This window comes from Schistocerca americana, chromosome X (genome assembly GCF_021461395.2).
Source record: "Schistocerca americana isolate TAMUIC-IGC-003095 chromosome X, iqSchAmer2.1, whole genome shotgun sequence".
NCBI lineage: Eukaryota > Metazoa > Arthropoda > Insecta > Orthoptera > Acrididae > Schistocerca > Schistocerca americana.
Genome location: NC_060130.1, coordinates 270,215,904 through 270,237,292, shown reverse-complemented (window position 1 = coordinate 270,237,292; position 21,389 = coordinate 270,215,904). Strand labels below are relative to the sequence as shown.

General features: G+C 42.1%; 1 protein-coding gene and 1 non-coding gene across 8 annotated transcripts in view; both read left to right on the top strand.

The window, feature by feature from the left end:
- Nucleotides 1-21,389, top strand: part of LOC124556761 (nuclear factor 1 X-type) — a 587,449-nt gene that overhangs the window by 77,967 nt on the left and 488,093 nt on the right. For all 7 annotated transcript variants that reach the window (XM_047130767.1, XM_047130763.1, XM_047130765.1 and 4 more), the window contains exon 2: nt 20,053-20,208. In XM_047130767.1, the coding sequence (XP_046986723.1) occupies nt 20,053-20,208 (156 nt within the window). The remainder of the gene's footprint in view (nt 1-20,052; nt 20,209-21,389) is intronic.
- Nucleotides 3,151-3,225, top strand: Trnar-gcg. Its single transcript has one exon. It is a non-coding gene; the product is annotated as a tRNA-Arg (tRNA).

Sequence of the window (21,389 nt, the reverse complement as noted above, 5' to 3'; positions counted from 1 at the left end):
ACAATTCCAAAGAGATAGCTGCTCACTACATAGTGTGCTGCTTCGCCTCTTTCTTTTCCCCTAAGGTAAATCAGCCGGTCCGGTCGCAAAAAGATCAGGTAAACGCTAATCCATATTTGCTTTCTTTAGTTTCAAAATCAAAGGAAACAGTATCAAATTTTCCATTCAAAGCTTCCAACTGGAACTGAAGACACTGTAGAGAGTTGATTCTATTGTGGATTATCCCAAGATAACAGCTTGCTCCGTTGTTCATGGTTGAAATACACTCACGTCCTCAATAGTTTGAAAAATCATGATTTGTACAATAGCTGTATACCACGTTATTAAAAACAATGAGTTTCGATTGGAGAACAGAGCATCCTCAGGTATCTATATGCAGAGTGATCTCAGAGTCCCATTACCCCCTATCGCGGATCCACATATTCATAAATTATCGCATTGTATTAATGTGGGGTCATGTCAGAGGACACTTTGAGGTTGTGTGACTATTCTTAATTATTTCTTACAGAGTGTGTGTGTACATCAGAGTTTTCACAACAGAGTATGATTCTGCTCCATATACGATGTGAAATTCTCCCCAACAGCAGAAAATGCTCGTCGAACAGAATTCTTAAGTTCGTGAACTGTCTCGTAACGTGTGGCAGCAACCTTCCGTTTAATGAACCCCTTATAATGCATCGCCGCAAAATTTCAGATGAGGACCACAACAAAGATGGCCACTCCAAAGATGCAGGAAAATGGATAGAACCACGTTCAATCCATTTATCAGGAAATATCTCACTGAGATTTTCCCTAACGGTAGCAGCATAACGGGCTGGTGGTCCATCCTGCTGGATCCATACACCGAGAAGTCCTCGATCTTGCAGGTATTGAATAAATCAATCACGGAATGCGATTCGCAGCACCGTCAAAGAAATATGGACCTACCAAGTGGGTTTCAGACATCGAAGCCCGGATCATGACATATGATGAGTTGTGTTCAAGTTCTTCACAAAAAATGTGGTTTTTCCTTACTTCATAAGTAAATCTTTCTCGCTTTGGCATTGCGATATATTGCAGAATAGTCCGATAATAACACTTTCCCCCCTTGAAGGAAGAACTGTAGCCGGCCGAAGTGGCCGTGCGGTTAAAGGCGCTGCAGTCTGGAACCGCAAGACCGCTACGGTCGCAGGTTCGAATCCTGCCTCGGGCATGGATGTTTGTGATGTCCTTAGGTTAGTTAGGTTTAACTAGTTCTAAGTTCTAGGGGACTAATGACCACAGCAGTTGAGTCCCATAGTGATCAAAGCCATTTGAACCATTTGAAGAACTGTAAAAATATAGCGTATTCGCCCACAAGCCTGATGACGTTTTTGCGCATCATTACCAGTCAGTTCGTTTACAAACGAGGGTTTAAATGTCTTTAAAGTGAGAGTATTCTTCATATAGTTTTATAATTCGAGTACCGAACTTCCAATATTCCTGTGGCCGCTTGTTAATGGACATTTTTGGCGAACGTTCGACAGACGCTACAGCCTCCGCAAACGTTTGCAGTCGTGTTAGCGGTCGTCCCGAGCGGGGCTTATCTTTTATGCATCCAGTTGCAAAGAGTTTTTTCTCTCAAAGTAAAGTTGTTGGTTTCCGTGTAGAAGGTTTCTGAAACCTTACAGAAAATATCTGTCATTCCTTTTTCTGTACGGGGTCGTTCGTGAGCCCTCGTGCTCATTACGATCAGTTTCTCCATGGTGCAGATGGACTCATCAGTCATGGTTTAGATGTATAACCTCCTCTGCAACAGTAAGAAACAACAGTTCTACATATACACGGATACTTTGCAAATCACATATAAGTGGCTGGCAGAGGATTCATCGAATCATCTTCACAATAATTCTCCATTATTCCAATCTCGAACAACGCGCTGAAAAAACCAACGCCTATATCTTTCCGTGCGAGCTCCAGTTTCCTATATTTTATTACGTTGAATTGTTCCCCCCTATATATGTCGACGTCAATAAAATATTTTCGCATTTGAAAGAGAAATTTGGTGACTGAAATATCGTGAGAAGATACTGCCGCAACGAGAAACGCTTTTTTTTAGTGGAGTCCATCCCAAATCCTGTATCATATCCGTGACACTCTCTTTCCTATTTCTCGATAATACAAAACGTACTGCTCTTCTTTGAACTTCCTCAATATACTCCATTATTCCTATCTGGTAAGATAGACCGCGCAGCAGTACTCCAAAACAAGACGGACAAGCGTAGTGTAGGCAGTCTCTTTAGCAGGTCTGTTGCATCTTCTAAGTGTTCTTCCTATGAATTGCAGGCTATGGTTTGCCTTCCCAACAACGCTTTCTATGTGTTCTTTGCAATTGAAGTTGTTCGTAATTGTAATTCATAGGTATTTAGCTGAATTTACGTCTTTTAGATTTGATTGATTTATCGTGTAACCGAAGTTTAACGAATTCCTTTTAGCACTCGTGTGGATGACCTCACACTTTTCATTATTTAGGGTCAACTGCCAGTTTTCGCACCATACAGGTATCTTTTCTAAATAGTTTTGCAATTTGATTTGATTGTCTGATGACTTTACTAGACGATAAACGACAGCATCATCTGCAAACAACCTGCGGCTGCTCAGATTGTCTTCTAAATCGTTCATATAGATAATCAGCAGCAGAGGGCCTATAACACTACTTTGAGGAACACCAGAAATCACTTTCGCTTTACGCGATGACTTTCCGTCAGTTACTACGAACTGTGAACTCTCCGACAGGAAAGCACGAATCCAGTCGCATAACTGAGACGATATTCCATAAGCACGCAGTTTGATTACAAGCTGTTTGTTAGGTACAGTGTGAAAAGCCTTCTGGAAACAAAAAATAAGGAATCGATTTGAAATCCCTTGTCAAGAACACTCAACAATTCATGTGAGTAAAGACCTAGTTGTGTTTCACAAGAACGATGTTTTCCAAATCCGTGTTGACTGTGTGTCAATAGACGGTTCTCTTCGAGATAATGCATAATGTTTCCAGAATGAGATTTTCACTCTGCAGCGGAGTGTGCGCTGATATGAAACTGTGTGCCGGACCGAGACTCGAACTCGGGACCTTTGGAAGGTAGGAGACGAGGTACTGGCAGAAGGAAAGCTGTGAGGACGGGGCGTGAGTCGTGCTTGGGTAGCTCAGTTGGTAGAGCACTTGCCTGCGAAAAGCAATGGTCCCGAGTTCGAGTCTCGGTCCAGCACACAGTTTTAATCTGCCAGGAAGTTTCAATGCATAACGTTGTAACACAAAGTATTTTCCAAAATCCTGCCGTATATCGACGTTAATGATATGGACTTGTAATTTAGTGGATTACTCCTACTACCTTTCTTGAATATTGGTGTGACCTGTACACCTTTCCAGTCTCTGGGTACGGGTCTTTCGTCGAGCGAGCGGTTGTATATGATTGTTAAATATGGAGCTATTGCATCGGCATACACTGAAAGGAATCTAATTGGTATAGAGTCTGGACCGGAGGACTTACTTTTATTTAGTGATTTAAGTTGCTTCACTACTCCGAGGATATCTGCTTCCAAGCTATTCAAGTTGACAGCTGTTCTTGATTAAAGTTCTGTAATATTTACTTCGTCGTCATTGGTGAAGCAGTTTCGGAAGGTTGTGATTAGTAACTCTGCTTTAAGAGAACTGTCGTCGATAGTATTTCCGTTGCTATCGCGTGGAAAATGCATTGCCGCTAGCACACTTTACATACGACCAGAATCTCTTTGGATTTTCTTCGAGGTTTCGAGACAAAGTTTCGTTGTGGAAACTATTACAAATATCGCGCAGTGAAGTCCACTCTAAATTTTGAGCTCATTAGCTCGTTAAAGTCTATGTAATACGTAGGAGATAATGGGACTTTGTGATTACTCTGTACAATGAAACAGGCCAGAATGTAGGATAGCGATCAATAACAAAAACAATCACCATACATCAGAAAAACATTCATCACATAATCTATACTAACAAAACGACATTCGTTACAAAATATCGAAATCAGTGCTACAGAATATGTTACTGAATCGAAGCACGTATCCAGACTGAGGTGGCAGATTCTCATCTCTTACAAAGTGTCAAATGTTATAGAATCAGTTCCAGAGATGTTCTCTGTGTAAACGACTAATAATTCAAAGTGTATCTCTGGCGCCAACGGAAGGTTCGACATCCACCAAACAACGTGAGGTACGGTAATATCGTGTACGCTAAAGCGTTCGTTGTAACACGTGACGCAGTGGTACGGGTGCAAACTATACTGGGAACTCAGTACTGACTGTAGACGGAATTCGCCAGCCATGGTGTCCATCTATCACTGGGATACACAACTCCACTACAGGTTCGAATGTCTTCGCTTGCCCATACTGAGTGCACAACTGCTCTTCGCCCTGTGGACTTGACCAGGATGGTTTGCGGTGACGCCTTCTGATGAACAACTGCCATTTGGAGGTTATCAATAGCCCTTGGCAGCAGTGTTCGGACTGTACTCCTTCGGCCTAGAGTATCCCACGCCAGTTCAATCGGACTTAAGCACAGGGAGCAAACTGACTATTCTAGGCGCGTGTTCCAAGTGTTGCAGATGCCAATCTGTGTAGTCGAGTATTATCGTCATTCATAAGGAACCGAGGAACCCCGGACAGTTTGCGCCACAAAAAAAGGGCTCACACCGTTAGGACGTCACTCCTATAGACTGCAGCCATCAATATATCCACAGCAAATACGCTTATTGACACATGCTCATAGTTTGATGCTCAGGCGCAAACACAGGCACTACTGAGCCGTTTCATTATTGTCTCGGTTCAAAAACATGGCTCTAAGCACTATGGGGCTTAACAACTGAGGTCATCAGTCCCCTAGACTTAGAACTACTTAAACCTAACTAACCTAATGACATCACACACATCCATGCCCGAGGCAGGATTCGAACCTGCGACCGTAGCAGCAGCGCGGTTCCGGACTGAAGTCCCTAGAACCGCTCGGTCACGACGGCCGACGGCTGGGTACCGACATGTCCCAGGGAACCATCAGATAAGCAGACAGCGAGCTTCAATATTCTTGAATAGGACACTACTTCGCCGCTTCTCGACTTTCTCTCGGTGGGTAGTACAACACATTCGCCAAGTGTAGTTCGTCTGTGCAAGAAGAACGCATGCAGTGGGCTGTCGGACAGACAGGCAGGCTCGCGAAGCCGAAGGCGGGAGATGTGTGACGCATAGGCTACCTCGAACTCTCTAGCCAGGGCATATTCTGTGCTGGTTCGACATGTTCGACATATAAAGGAAGATTACTATCTTGGTCCTACGTGTTGCTAGCGGTTGACATTGCCCTTCTTGGCGTTAAACATTTCCTTCCTTCTAGACTTTCCTCCACAGACGTGAAATATCGCTACGGGCAACATTCGCCACCTCGTGCTGACTGTGGTCAGCGTCAAGATTCGCTATGATCTGGCCACGCCGACTATCATTCACATGTGTTCACTGTGCTATATTTCTCTACAGCGGCTCGGAAACAGTGCTAAACGCACGCAACAGTAGTAAGAAGCACTGTGTCCAGGACTGCGTCCACACGAACTGCTGCAGGCACACGAAGTGGTCTTGTACTCCTGTACCAGGTACGCCAAACGTTTTGTTGCCCCTTCCCTGCTGATCTCCAAAATCCCGTAACGTACAGCAAACACTGCTCTCTCAAACTTAACCGAGATAGAAGTCGAGATTCGTATACAGGGTGATCAAAAAGTCAGTATAATTTTGAAAACTGAATAAATCATGGAAAAATGTAGATAGAGAGGTACAAATTGACACACATTCTTGGAATGACATGGGGTTTTATTAGAGCCAAAAAATGCAATAGTTCAAAAATGTCCGACAGATGGCGCTTCCTCTGATCAGAATAGCAATAATTAGCATAACAAAGTAAGAAAAAGCAAAGATGATGTTCTTTACAGGAAATGCTCAATATGTCCACCATCATTCCTCAACAATAGCCGTAGTCGAGGAATAATGTTGTGAACAGCACTGTAAAGCAAGTCCGGAGTGATGCATTGGCGTCGGATGCTGTCTTTCAGCATCCCTAGAGATGTCGGTCGATCACGATACACTTGCGACTTCAGGTAACCCCAAAGCCAATAATCGCACGGACTGAGGTCTGGGGACCTGGGAGGCCAAGCATGACGATAGTGGCGGCTGAGCACACGATCATCACCAAACGACGCGCGCAAGAGATCTTTCACGCGTCTAGCAATATGGGGTGCTTTTTTTTTTTTGTTCTAATAAAACCCCATGTCATTCCAAGCATGTGTGTCAATTTTTACCTCTCTATCTACATTATTCCGTGGTTTATTAAGTTTTCAAATTTATACTGACTTTTTGATCACCCGGTATTATCTTCCTGACTGCGACCTCGTTTCGTTAACACCCTCAGTGAGTCTTCGATTCGGGATTATTTTCTACTGTTTCAACAGATTCGTAGCTCACGATGCTACTATATATTTTCATTACATAATATGCTTCTGTTAGCCACGTACTTTTCCCTTCAGAGCGTTGGATGAAGTGTCCTCACCTGTTGAACAAAGATCAGGTGACCATAGAGCCAATTTTGCTTTATTTCGTTTTAAAATGACGTAAACGGTAGTAGATCTTCCATAATACGGTTCGAAACTGTTTCTGTGGCATGAGACTCGGTATATACACTGAGGAAGTTAGAAAGCATTTTTTACGTCGAGGATTTTCCCAAACCTACCAGCTGCTACGTCGTTCACGTGAAATACATGAGGTCACCCGTGTGCCTGCCCTTCTCTTTCAAGCTTTTCCTAAAAGGTGAAACAGAAGTCCATATATAGAGTAGTATGTATGCCACATTCAAACGTTTGCTCCGTAGTGAAAAGTACGTTGACGTGAACCTTCGTGGCAGAAGACTTTACTAACTAACTACTATTCGCTAAAGGCAAAAATCAGGGGGCGAAGCCTGATCCTAAGACGTCCGTGAAGTAAAGCAATACTCGTCCTTCCTGAACCTACTCTACTCGTCTTTTGTGGCTCAGTATGATGGCTTTTTTAATAATGCCCAAAAAAGAAAATAAATTATAATGTCAGTATTTGGAACATGTGTATGTCACACATGTGTCTTCTCTCCGGCCTGTGACAGTCTTCTGTTATGAAAACCTACCTTGCTTCCACCTCTTCCCTCCCCCCGTTTCTCCTCTCTCTCTTCTCCTTTCTCTATGTCTGTAAGTTATCTCCATTGCAGTAGTAATTACAGAGATCGAGAAACGTTGAGCAGTAGTACCATCTGTGTCGTTACATGTTTATATTGCGGAGAATAATTTACTACCAGACCGACAATTCACTTTTCTTTCTCTGATAGCTCACCACAACGTCATAACTAACTTCTTTCCATTTGTTGCATGTCCTTATGCTTCTATGACCCCTAAAATTATTTACTGTATAAGACCGTTTAGTTATAACTAGCGACTTGTCGCGGCATCGCACGGGTAGCACCATAAATCTACAGCCGTATGACTTGACTGGCGTAGACGTAATAAATTAGATACATAAGTGATCTATTAGTGAAAGCAGTGACAAAACCCCTGTAGCTGTTTCTGAGATTAACCTTCACTTACGGACAGAAAAACGAGGGTGGGGAATTTAATTCATTACAGTTCAGCCAATTTGCACGAATTGTTCCTTGTGAATCAGTGTGTCTGTTACTGAAAACCGTATCAAAATCCTACTAGCTGCTGATATTAGTTTTCACAAACAGATAGAAAAACGCGGCAAAGGTCTTTAATTTAATAATATGAACAGATGTAGGGATAATTATGGGTATCTGACATTCCGAATGAATCTAACTAACGATGTAAAATAAGCGTTTTAAGCTTAAAAGCACTCCAGCTACGATCATTAAGCTCACGAGTACGTCATACACTGATTTTAATATTTCATTTGGCTGTCACTTGCTGTAGATCATCTAATTGTTAAGTCTTCGTCACAATCAGACTACAGTTTTGAGAAGGCCGCAATCTAAGCAACTCTACAGTTTTGAAGGGATAGAAATGTCTAAATGACTGCAGATTAGGACACATAGCGCTTGGCTCCTGTTCAGAGCGTTTGAAGTTTGCCTCGTGATAATAAATGAATGTGTCGCTAATCCAAATAGTGGCGTAGGTATAACAGTTCTCTTCTAGTTGCGTCAATATATGACGTACTGCAATCTCCCTTTAAAACGAACATCTTTATCAATGGAAAATACTCCAAACGACAATCTGGTGCTGCTCGTAGTCTAAATCCAGATGACCAGACTGGGATTTGAATAGCTGTCGTCCCGAACATGAGGCCAGTGTCTGTCTGCAGAGAAACCTATATCAACAGAGTAGGTTCGAAAACTGGTATTGTAAGAAGTTTAACCCGCAGTATCCAGCTGACAATTTCGTTATCTCAAGACCTTGCAATAATTTTTTTGGATTAAATTCCAAACCGCAGATGTGAAGGCATCTGACACTGACGGTGTCCCATGTTGGTGCAGTTCCACTGTAGAGTATAAGACACCGTCAGGTTTACTCTCTCCTGTCTCTCTGCTTGTCATTAACAATACAAACACGTTTCACAAACCCACCACGTACAAATCATAGTCACCTTCGCTCTACACATACACTTACGGGACAACGCCCATATTTGGCTAAGGAAAGACACTAACGTGTGCGCAGAAAGAAAACCCTTGCAATTAGACGGCTTAACCTGTCCTTCGGAGTCTCTCAACCAAAAATGTCGTATGAATCACTGTCTAGAAACTTGTTTCCTAAAATTTCTTCTTCAGGCTTGTCACATTGTATGAACTAGAAAGGTGTAGCAAGCGTAAGTCTAGTAACGTTATCTCCCGACCTTTACTGATGTGACACGTTGTAGACACCAGTTGCACTCGGGATAATGCGCAGCATAGGACAACGATTACAGCAGCTGTCGAAATATTGGCCGGACTGAATAATCAGGTAGCGGCTTCGTGCTTTTTAATTTGTAGCTTTTATTGACAGTAACTTCATATTGTTATATGGCATGATGCATACCAGGAGACTGACGTCTACAGGTCAGTATTTGATTTTTTTCTATACTTTCGATGGCACTATTCGGAGATAATTACAATGAATTTCATGCGCATGACATGCCATGCTTCCTCCATTTGTTAGCGTCCAGTCAGAAAGCGGGCAGCGCCTCAACCCGCATGCCACGTCTTTCCAAGTATAACGACCTTGGACTTGGGGTCACGTAGTAGCTGATAATTCCATTTCAATAGACACACTGCGAGATACTGGGGCAAGGTCGATGTTCTCGCCACTTGTGGCCTCTCATCATTGCACTTCTCATCCGTGTAATACCGTCCAGCACAACACCATATCATTTGTCAGCCGTGCATAACGTTTCACATTTTAAACGTACACGCCGTTTCGAAATGAACTTAGTACCACTATGACTCCTCATGAAAGCATATTCTACGTGTCTGAATAAATCTGACGCATTTTCAAACGTTAAGTGCAGCTCAGTGTTCTGGCCCTCGATTTCGATAATTTATAAATTTAGATTTCTAGTTACGGAATTATTAATTCCTTTTGCAGTGACGGGCAAATATACGTAACTAAAATAAAGAGTTTTGTTTAAACAACGAAACTTTCAATCATTTTCTTTTCCAGGACAATTTGTTCATTTCTATGTATTTTCTGCCCCTGTCATCCTTAGTTATTTGTATCATTCACGGCAAACTTTCTCTTATAACTTTTACCCTCTACGATCCGTTGTGTCACGATTGCATAGTACTGTGTGGCACAAGGCGTATTCCATCAGCTTATCATGTCTTTCTTTTTCACCGGTCCAGGTGCTGCGGTAATGAAGGTACTAGACTCATATTCGGCAGGAGCGAGAAATAAATGCCCCTTTGACCATCTTGGTTTTAGGCTTTCTGTGGTCACGTCAGAACAATCACCCCTTTCAGACCTGAATTTTTTTAGGAGGAAGCAAATTTTCCTTTATGCTGTAATGCTCTTAGGTAATTTTTTTATTGTTTCGATATGCAAGACAAAATATGTACCCGTTTACAAAATATACCTTGTACACTTCTTTTTATGGTCTAAAATAACTAATTTTGAAATATTCAGTGTTTTAATAGATAAACTGGTCATTCAATAGTTACGATGCAATATAACAATAATAATAACCATTCATTTACACTGTGTAATATACCTAACCGCCGGCCGCGGTGGTCTAGCGGTTCAGGCGCTCAGTCCGGAACCGCGCGACTACTACGGTCGCAGGTTCGAATCCTGCCTCGGGCGTGGATGTGTGTGATGTCCTTAGGTTAGTTAGGTTTAAGTAGTTCTAAGTTCTAGGGGACTGATGACCACAGACGTTAAGTCCCATAGTGCTCAGAGCCATTTGAGCCATACCTAACCAACCACTTCCGTGTATTCTGGCGATCACAAGCTCCTGCGCACTGCTACACTGACTAGTTGATTTTTTTACAATGAAGCCCAGCAGTTACAGCACTTTTACATGATAAACAGACTGCACATTTAAAAATGTGTGCATGAGGTTTCCACTGGGGATTGTTTCATCTGATATACGGTAAAATTTAATATGACCAGTGGGTTAAGGTGAATGTCGAGATGTTTACTTAAACTAAGCCACGGCCGCACCCCTCCTCGACTTTCATCAAATCAGAGTCGGTGGTCAGTTTATAATGTCGTTGACGTCGAAAATTCCTGTCTTCTTTCTTTTTTCTTACTGTCTCTGTGTCTCCCGTTTAACCATTCTCTCAGTTACTGTTTACCCCAAACAAACCATCCTATCATATCCTACGTGAAATGACTTCACTTACTATTTCACAGCAAGCTCCCACAAGGTAATGCGCTGCAGATATATTGCCTAGTTGACATGGCACAACTCTTTCTACAGTTCTGTGAGATGTCTGGACAACAGTAGCTGCTAGTCAAGTGTTCTTCGTGCTCGGCTACTTACATGCGTGTCATTTCCACGTTATTTTCATGATTTTGTTTGCTTTTTTATTTCAAAAATATAAATACGCGCATTCAGTGCTATCTATATTTGCCATCACTAAATCTTATCAGGTAGTTACTATCGCTTAGGAGGATTAGGTTGTGTTTTCAGTCAGTTTAATGCGTATTTCGACTCCCCATTCTGCAACGTCTCACACAAATACTGCTTCAAAACGATTCACATATGAATCAAGTATATCATAAACATAAACGAAAAGCAACGCTATTTTCAGTCGTAGGACATTTAGGACTGTCAACGAATCCGACGAGGTTGTTTGAGAACTATGGTACTAAGCAATTGAACTCAGTGTTTAGGAGCGAGAAGCTGGCAGGAAAACGAAACGCAGGAAATTCACATAACTACCCCCTTAAACTTGTTAAATTGACTACAACAGTAAAATTATTTGGCACAGATAAATGTAACTTACTTCAGAAAATTATTGCTCTAAAAGAGTTGAAATTGAATTTTCTCTTCTTGTGCAATAACTGGCAGCTTTAAAAGTCCAAAACAAAGCTTTTAACACAATCATTTGGAACCAAATTTCCATTAAAATCGTGTAAAATTAATTAATTAGTTCGGATAATAGGAGAAAAGAATCTCCAGTAATATGTAAAGTAGATCGATAAGACGGAATAACAAGTCATCATGAATGATATGATGTCATGCGCTAGCCATTTCTGGCTGTTTAGATGCTTAATGCTATTGTTCTCGCTATAGAAGTGTGTTTCTTTGCCCTACATCACGTGCGGGAATCGTTGTTTTGGAACAGTTTATGACGTAATGCTTTTATAGCTACGAGGACGCCGTCACTCATTCCGTTAGTGTGTGGAAAGATTTGGAAGGCGTGGTGTCTATACTCAGTAGTAATGAATCTTCTGCTCCAAAACTTTAATACGCTGTCCGAAAAATAAATTAGTAAACGATGAATAAATCATAGCAGAAACGTAAAATTTACGTGGCATATAGCTAATAATGGTGCACGTAAATCATTAAATTGAAAGACATAATCAAATTTCACATGCCCGAGGCAGGATTCGAACCTGCGCCCGTAGCGGTCGCGGTGTTCCAGACTGAAGCGCCTAGAACCGCTCGACCACACCGGCCGGCCTTCAAATTGAAGGAAGGAGAGGCACACAGCAATCAGTCCTAATGCCATTAGTTCTTATTACTCTCGCATATCTAGATTTCAGCTGTAAATACCACCTGCAGTGCGTTTGAGACACAATCCAGCAAAGTCGCGGCAGTACATATCACCATACGATCTTACTAGTTCTTCTGCCAATACACCAGTAAGATAGTATGGTGACATGTGCTGCCGCGAGTTTGTTGGATAGTATTTATAGGCAAAATCTAGATATGCAAGAGTAATAAAAACTAACGGGGTTGCGACTGGTCGCTGTGGGCCTCTCCTATAGTCTATGGTCGCTGTTCACAATAGTTCGTTGTGGAATCAAAGTTAGCCACAGATCTGGTAAGTAGTTCTTGTGGTAGGGCGTTTACTCCCTCTTCCAGAGCGGTTGACAACTGGAGGACGGTCGTTAGTGCACCTGAACATGCTGCAAATACGTATCCTCCACGCATTCCACAATTGATCAATAGGATTTACGTCGGCGAACGGACAAGCCAGACCATTCGCTCGTCGCGTGTTGTCATCCATAAAAATGAATTCAGGGTCACATGCATCCCTGAAAAGACGAAGCAGTACAGTGTGACTATAACGCTGCCCGGTTAGTGTATCATGCTCAAAGGTTTGTGAGGACGGCCATGCAACATTATGCCTCACCACACCATAATGTCTGGACCACCATACCTATGATTTTCGACGCTGTTCCTGGGTGCATTACGTACTCTCATATGGCGAGAGGTGGGAAGACTTAATTCACTCAGGAACATTGTCCAACATGACCGTTTTGGTGGCCCGGGTGTTACGGTTTGGGGAGGCAAAATCTTTGAACACAGTACACTCACTGGGCTACGTTACCGTTACACTGTAGTCCTTCCTCATCTGCGTCTTTTCTGGGGTGCATTCAACCCTGAGTTCATTTTAACGGTTGACAATGTGCGACAGCATCAAACTGCGCAGGGGCAGGAGCACTTGGAACTGGAGGATTTTCGGCGAATGGACTAGCCTGCTCGTTCCCCCGACTTAAATCCCATCGAGCGCGTGTGGGATGCGTTGGGAACACTTACGGCAGCACGTCGACAGCCACCAGTGACTGTCCAACAGTTGTCAACCGCGCTGGTGTGCGAATGGAACACTTCACCGCAAGATACCCTTACCAACCTTGTGGTCCGTTGCAAGACCATGTGCAGCTGTCCGTGGGACCACAGATCATTTTATAACTACAACCATGTCTCGCCCTTTGTAATGTCCTAGTGACCACCATAAATCGCTGAGACTTCAGCGTAATTACTGTCTTTTAATGAAAGTATTTTTTTTAATTACCTTCTGTACTATACTGTAGCAATTGTTTCTGTGCAGGGTGAACGTTAATACAACCGACAAACTGCAGGGACGGATTCCTGACTGGAAATGGAGGAAGAAAGGTTCTATGAACATGTGTCCGGAAATGCATCGTTGCGACGGAAGGTGGCACTGACGAATGAAAGTTCCCCTGACCACGTGCCATTCGTTCCTTTGTGTTGCAGGCTGTGTGATAAACGCAGCGTACTGTAAGCAGCAGACTGGTCCGGTATTCATCTCTGGAACAAGCTGATTTGCTCTTTGGGTATGGCCAAGCAGATGGAAACGGTCGAAAAGCAGCACGGCTATGCCAAAGCAAGTGTCCTTACAGACAGCAACGACATCACACAACATTTCTAGCCATTTTATGGCGTTTGTGTGATCATAGGTCATTTCAGACAGACGAACGTGCGGGGAGGTGGCAGACCGGAGGAGGCCCGGGTTCAACAGGACATTGAGACGAACGATTATAAAAGCTCCAGGCAAATGGCCCACCAACATGGTGTAAGCCAAAGTACTATTATGTGTATCCTGTATTTCAGGCATGTGTGAACGCGAGTCTAGCATCCTACGAAGGCCGCACTGAACGTCTGTTGTGACGTGGATGCGATGCAGCTCTGTACTGTGTCCCGAGTCGATCTATTGCCCTGGCACGCACATCGTCCATCAAATGTCCACAGGACCTTTCTTCTTCCATTTCCAGTCAGTAATCCGTCCCTGCAGTCTGTTGGTTTTATTAATGTTCAGTCTGTATAGGCCCTGTAGCCCAAGGTTCATCGAGCTATATGACTTGGCAGCGAAACACCATGCGAAAATTATCTTTGTTCTTAAGTATTGCACACCAGTATATACTGAAAGAAGGATATGACTGTTGTGTGTATAACATCACTAAAGTACTGTTTATTGTGATGAATAATCGTATTTTATGTTAGTCACCATTTTCAGATATAGATCATATTGAGATTTTCGCTCTGCAGCGGAGTGTGCGCTGATATGAAACTTCCTGGCAGATTAAAACTGTGTGCCGGACCGAGACTCGAACTCGGGACCTTTGCCTTTCGCGGACAAGTGCTCTACCAACTGAGCTACCCAAGCACGACTTACGCCCCGTCCTCAAGCTTTACTTCTGCCAGTAACTCGTCTCCTACCTTCCAAACTCTACAGAAGCTCTCCTGCGAACCTTGCAGAACTAGCACTCCTGAAAGAAAGGATAGTGCCGAGACATGGCTTAGCCACAGCCTGGGGGATGTTTCCAGAATGATATTTTCACTCTGCAGCGGAGTGTGCGCTGATATGAAACTGTGGCTAAGCCATGAAGAAGTCGCGAAGTAGTGTAACACAAATTGGCAGAAAGGCAGATAATAGATTGTTCTTCACCGGAATAGTAGCAATAAACTATACTTTCTTTAAAAATGGGTCATTTACATGACATTCGTGCAGTTCACTTTTGGTACCAACTATAATTGTTACCATTCGAGAATGGATTAAACGTGCAAGCAAGGCAAGTGTAAAGCAGCAAATTATTGTTCGTAATATATTACTTGACCCGTTTGAGAGCTTCATTAAATGCTTTTAACTATCTGAAAAGTCAGTCTCTGTTTAATAATATCTGATAAACTCTCAAAAACTTGCTACAAGATCACAAATATCTACGTTTCACTTGGCACTACCACTAGTTGCTTCTCTAGAACGTCTAAGAACCTGTCATGCAAAACGTGCGAAGAGTTGAGTAAGCATTTAAATAATTCGGAAAAAAGTTCTCTCCTTTGTGTCCCCCCGACATTCACGAATAAGATAATAATTTGAGTGTGGAATAAATGATTCAAATGGCTCTAAGCACTATGGGACTTAACATCTTAGGTCATCAGTCCCCTAGACTTAGAACTACTTAAACCTATCTAACCTAAGGACATCACACACTCCATGCCTGAGGCAGGATTCCGGACTGAAGCGCCTAGAACCACTCGGCCGCAGCGGCCGGCGATGAGTGTGGACTAGCGGCTTCAACTGAGATAGTACTGAGTTTTTAATTACCTTGACGGCGATAAGACACTGCGTCCTCGTCAAAAATAATGGAGAGAGCCTTGATCACGTTAACAGAAGCAACTTCCCCTCTTCCACATTAACCTTACTAGTTTTGTATTTATCTGTCCTTTTCTTACCCAAAAGTCACGTGATTATCGTAATTATTCATGTTTAAAATACGTCTCACGTATGGAAGTATCATCCTTGTAGTTGTATGAGACATATTCGTGCCAATCAACACAAAGTCCGTGGTTCACAGACCATGGAGCTGATCACTGATTACATCATACCTCTGAAACCGAAGAGCTCGATTCCATGCTTCTTATTTTCTACTGGGTGTTACTGTAAAACCCTGCACTCAGTGGATATCGAATGAGCTGTTCTGCAATTTTTTTGTGTTCGCATCACTCCCTAACATTACATCGATAGCTCTTGTTCATTCTGATGTGATAGGTGAAGTTTTCTGGTGGACGAAGTGAGAACTCTTGACTTTTTGCAGTTCCTGCGCCACATAAATGTCAAAAAACCTCTGGCAGCAGTACAGGCCTAACAACAATGGGGCAGGCTGTAAATGATGTCATCAATTTCATGTTGAGGCAGTAACGCCCATTCTTCCTGCAGAGTTGCTCGCAAGTCTTTGATAGTGGTTGATGGATGCTAACGTAATGCAACCCGTGTCCCTAGTGTATCCCAGACTTGATCTATGGGATTCAAATCGGGAGAGCGAGCAGGCCACGGCATACGTGCAAATTCTTCCGTTTCCAAGAAAAGTACGAAATCATGGCCCGGAGCACCTCGCAACGACCCCACACAAGACCCCAAAATCTCATCACGATACCTGACAGTTAAACCTTTCCGATTCAACCGTACATGTTCATGAAAAGGTTTTCGACACCATTAGGGACCCTTCTCCATATCGGTCTCTTTCCACGATGTTTGGATACCGAAATTGTGTTCCACGTTCTCTCCAGATGCGAATGTGTCGAGAATCACTCTCCAGATCAAATCAGGACTCACCTGCGGAAAGAACCTTTGCCCACTGTCCGACCGTCCAGTTGGCATGTTGACGACTTCACTCTGCACGTTCCCTTCTGTAAAGACGCGTCAGAGGTACATATACAGCAGGTCTCCGATAATAAAGGCCGCACTGCAGAAGCCTTCTGTACACAGTTTGCCTCGATGCAACACGAACCGTGGGTGCTGCGAGGTCAGATGGCAGTTGCTGTGCAGTACTAAGGTGGTACCTTTGTCCCCTTGCAGCCAAATAACGGCCGTCTCTTTCTGATGTCACACGTGTCGGCCCTGCTCTGGACTTCACGATACAGTTACGGTCTTTATGAACTATAGTCACATCCGATAAACAACAGAACGATTCACGTTAAGCCATCACGCCACATCAGTTTGCAACTGTCTTGCTTCCATTTTTCCTATGTCCCTCCACCGTAGAGTCTGGCAGGCGTCTTCACTGTGCCATACTGTACCGTCTATGTCTGTGTACGAAGCGATTGTGAATTTGGACTACCTGGCAAACACTACCCCGTTTCATAGGTGCATTGACGTCACGTTGGCATGGTTGTTCGGTGACCGGAATGCTATCCTCCGTGCAGAACACGACCGTACGGACATTTGATGATAGTTTGTATGATTATATCGTGAATTAGACACAGGACGGGGAAACAGTGGTTTGTTGCCTTAATTTTGGACACCAGTGTCTCTTCGATAATGGTAAGGGTTTATGTGGAGGATATTTTTGAAGAATCTACAAATCATGACAATAGCCAGTTACTACGTGACAGTTTTAATACATAATACCTTCAAAAAATCAGAACATAACACAAATAACAAAATACACTATAAACGCCAATGTCACCACTCAAATATGTAGTTGCAAATTTACACCTAAAAAGAAAGCCACTAAACTTGTATTGTAACAACTGACTTACTGATGCTAGGGGAACGCGTGTTTTGAACAAAAGGACTGATTGTATGAAGTTAACATTTGTTTTGGCAACTGAACTGTGCATACATTCAGTGAAGGTTGCGAGAAATGTTTTGTGTTTGTAACGGAAATTCGATATACCGCATTCTATGAAATAAATTATATAAAATTAAAAAAATAGAGATGTCTGGAAATGTCTAGTCTCTGTCCCAGAGTTTATACATATCGTATGTGTCAGAAATATTTTAAATTTCTTTCTCCTTGCTGACTGACACAACTTGCTGTATCGAAATCTGATATAAATTGCAGTATACGCAAATTCCTGTAAACCATTAGCGCCTCAGCCATACGGCTGACACCCTTTTCGAGCTAAGTACATGTTTATCGCGTACAGTATTTTCTTAAGTGACTGTTAACAAGTTCACATTGAAAGATGTAACGTTAGAGCCCATACAACAGGGACAATGTGAGCTTCAAAGATTCTGAAGTCTTTCTAACAGCCCTAAAGTCGATGGAGTCAGCGGAGGAACTTAGCCAGCGAGTGATATGCGACGTCATATTTAAGTGGCTCATTAAAACAGAGTGCCTTAACGGCCTAGCTCTGCTCAGCAAGCCACTACTTGAGCACAACGTGTGGGATTCTGTGTCGTCGCCATCATCCGGTCTTCTAGTAAAGTGGCTTGCCGAACTGAACTGTTATAAACTGCAAGAGAACCACGGATGTTGCTTGAACCAGAAGCGTAACGACCACGTACCGGCAGCAGTGGCTGGCTTTCAATGTAATTTGTGGTTTTTGTACAGCTGTCTGCCACATATGAAATGAGTTTAGGCTAAGGTTAATAATACGAATAAAAACTACGTGAAGCTCGAAATCTGCTGATTAAAAAACCAAAATGGTCGTTGCCGTCCGTGTTACTCGACGGCTATGCTTCCTGGAGGGGAAATAAATCTGCGATGTTACAAATATATGGAGACGCCTCTCTAGGGTCAACATTTCAGACGCCGCACACATGCCTAGATATTAAATGGTAACTAACGTGCCGGGAGCCTTTTCTAGTTTCTAATAGAGCTTCAATACTTCAGATAGGCTACGGTGTCTTTTCAAATTTCTATGAGATATCTAAAACATTAATGAAACATCTAGATAGTGTTCGTTAGTCATTACGTGTTAGTCATTACGTGTGGTTGTGAAGGATTTCTGCTCATGTTTTAGCGTCTTTCATCGTCAGCAGGGGAAACGTAGTTGCGAAATCATAACTGAGCTATTCATTTAACATTCCCATGTTCAGAAGCTAAGATAAAATCCAATTTATTCCTTATCTTCTTTCCATTGTAATCACTTGCATCACAGCGAGAGCGCATATGCCCCTACAAGCGATTAAATTTACACTTGGTACATATCGGTTGAAACTCAATAGCACACAAGAAATCGCCACCAGGTAACAAAAACATAACTTGACTGGTATAACGATAGCCAATAACCTTCGCAGTGTCTCAGTGGTGTAGACTATGTCATAGCTTTTGCTGGTACGGAGAATCTTAGTGTCAGGACGACAAAAATTCAGGCTCTATAGACAAGTCTTCTTCCTGAAGAGGAAATGCAAACGTGCATAATAGTTTTGCTTCCTTCAAGGAATACAAGGGGCAGTAAAATATTACACACGTTTTCGTAATTGAATTCCTATGGTCATGTGATAGTTGGACATTAGCATTAGCACGTACTGAGATTTAAGTAGCCGCATCAACACGAAATCTGCAGTAGTTTTTCTGCTAGTATATAAACATCTGTATTATTACTATGTTTGTTGGAAAACATCCGATTTGATATGGAAGTTGAGTAATTTTAATCTGAAACCTATATTTTCCACGTAGCACAGGATATGAACGCAAAATGAGATTATCCGACTGAAACCATACCTTGTACACACATGATGGATATAAGGGAAGCATTAATGGTCTATTGATGGAATCCTTATATTTTGCATCTCCAGCCACTATATACGCACCTAAAATATTATAGGAGCGCCACATCTTAGTCCACAGATGGCACTGATGAATTCTTCTATGGCATAACACATAATGGCGAGCCACAATCCAAAGGAGAGATGAAATCTCAGCGAAGAAATTGGCAATGACATTATAATTCACCTATTTTCCAACGAACAGTTTCTGAACTATCTTACGATATCTCTGTAGTTGACAAACTGAAACTTGTAAAAAGTAACGATTTTGCTATGACTCGGAATTTTTAATTATTTAACCTTCCATAGCGCAATATTTGGTGGTTTCTTCCGCTTAAATGAAGTTCAGTGTACAGGTAGGATAATAAAGAGCTGCAAAAAACTACTTATTCGAACTATTTAAGACTCTTCGTTGAGATAACGTTTTTGATATGCTCTTAAGGTCTTGAAAGTTAGCATGAATTTTGTTTAAGAGATATCACCGTCATGTCTTGCAAAGACACATTTTGTCTGAAAATCTATTGTAAAAAATTCTAGAGTTTTCTTACATAATCTCTATGTGGCTAGATTAAATTTACTAATTATATTTCCTTTCTGTTTATTTTCAGGATGAATTTCATCCTTTCATCGAGGCACTGTTGCCTTTCGTCAAGTCTTTCTCCTACACGTGGTTCAACCTGCAGGCAGCGAAACGCAAATACTTCAAGAAACACGAAAAGCGTATGTCCTTAGAGGAAGAAAGGCGGTGCAAGGAAGAACTCCAGGTTAGTTACATCGATATGCATATACGTAAAATCAACAGCGTACAAAGCCCTTATAACCGTTTTTTTGCTTCGAGTCCTAACTCTGTATGTATATCGTTGAAATGGTATCTCCTCTTGCACTCAATAGAATGGTTAACACGCGACGCTTTCGGAAACGTCAACTGACAGGCATTTCACGTTAATACTTTAGCCGAAATAGCCTTGAAATTGTGGATACGATTATTTTCAGATACAGTTTATAGCCGTTCCTCATTTGTACCAGAACATGTCACAAACTAATTTTCTTCGTGTCAAGAATTAAAAGACTGGATGTTTCATGATTTTTTACAATAATGATTTAGGCAATTCCTTCCTCGAGTAATTTTATAAAAGGTTGAATTACCTTGAGTAACTTCTGTCATATTCTCTTAACATCCTGCAGACTATATTTCGTATAAATTTAATAATAAGGCTGAAGTGTCTAACATTCGCTGAAAATACGTTGACTTAACGCTTGGTTCTAGTTTAAAAACATACTTTTCATTGTTTTTCTGTCAAGAAAATTTGTCATAAATTATGAAATAAGAAATCAACAGTTCTGCCATTTTCTTTTCATTTGTCATTGAACATCACCATGTCTAGCGATGGCTGAAATTTAAAATCGTTTTAGTTTTTGGAAATATTATGTAGCAACCTGTCTGACAAAGTCATTTTCCTACAAACAGTAGAGCCAATATCTTCGTAGTGCCTACCAATTACTACATGAAACACGTTCTCCAGTATTGAGTCAGGAAGGCAAGCACTCGAGGCCAGTTGACTGAGCTGTACTGACGAATATTTCATCCTAAGATTACACAATTTTTTTCCGAAATTCCTTAATAATGAACGTAAGTAGGTATATTTACTTCGAGGTGGTAAAGTGAATCACCCACACTCTCACATGCACACACACACACACACACACACACACACACACACACGCGCGCGCGCGCGCGCGCGCGCGCGCACACACACGCACACACGGTAACATTTCCCGTTTACGTGACTACCCTAAGCATAGATTAAGACATCAGAGGTTCATGTTACAGCTATTTCTTTATGACTAGAACAATAGCTCAATACGGAGACAGTGCATATATGAAGAGAAGAAAATTCAGATCTATAACAAGACTATCTTATAGTTACTATTCGGGACAGATAGA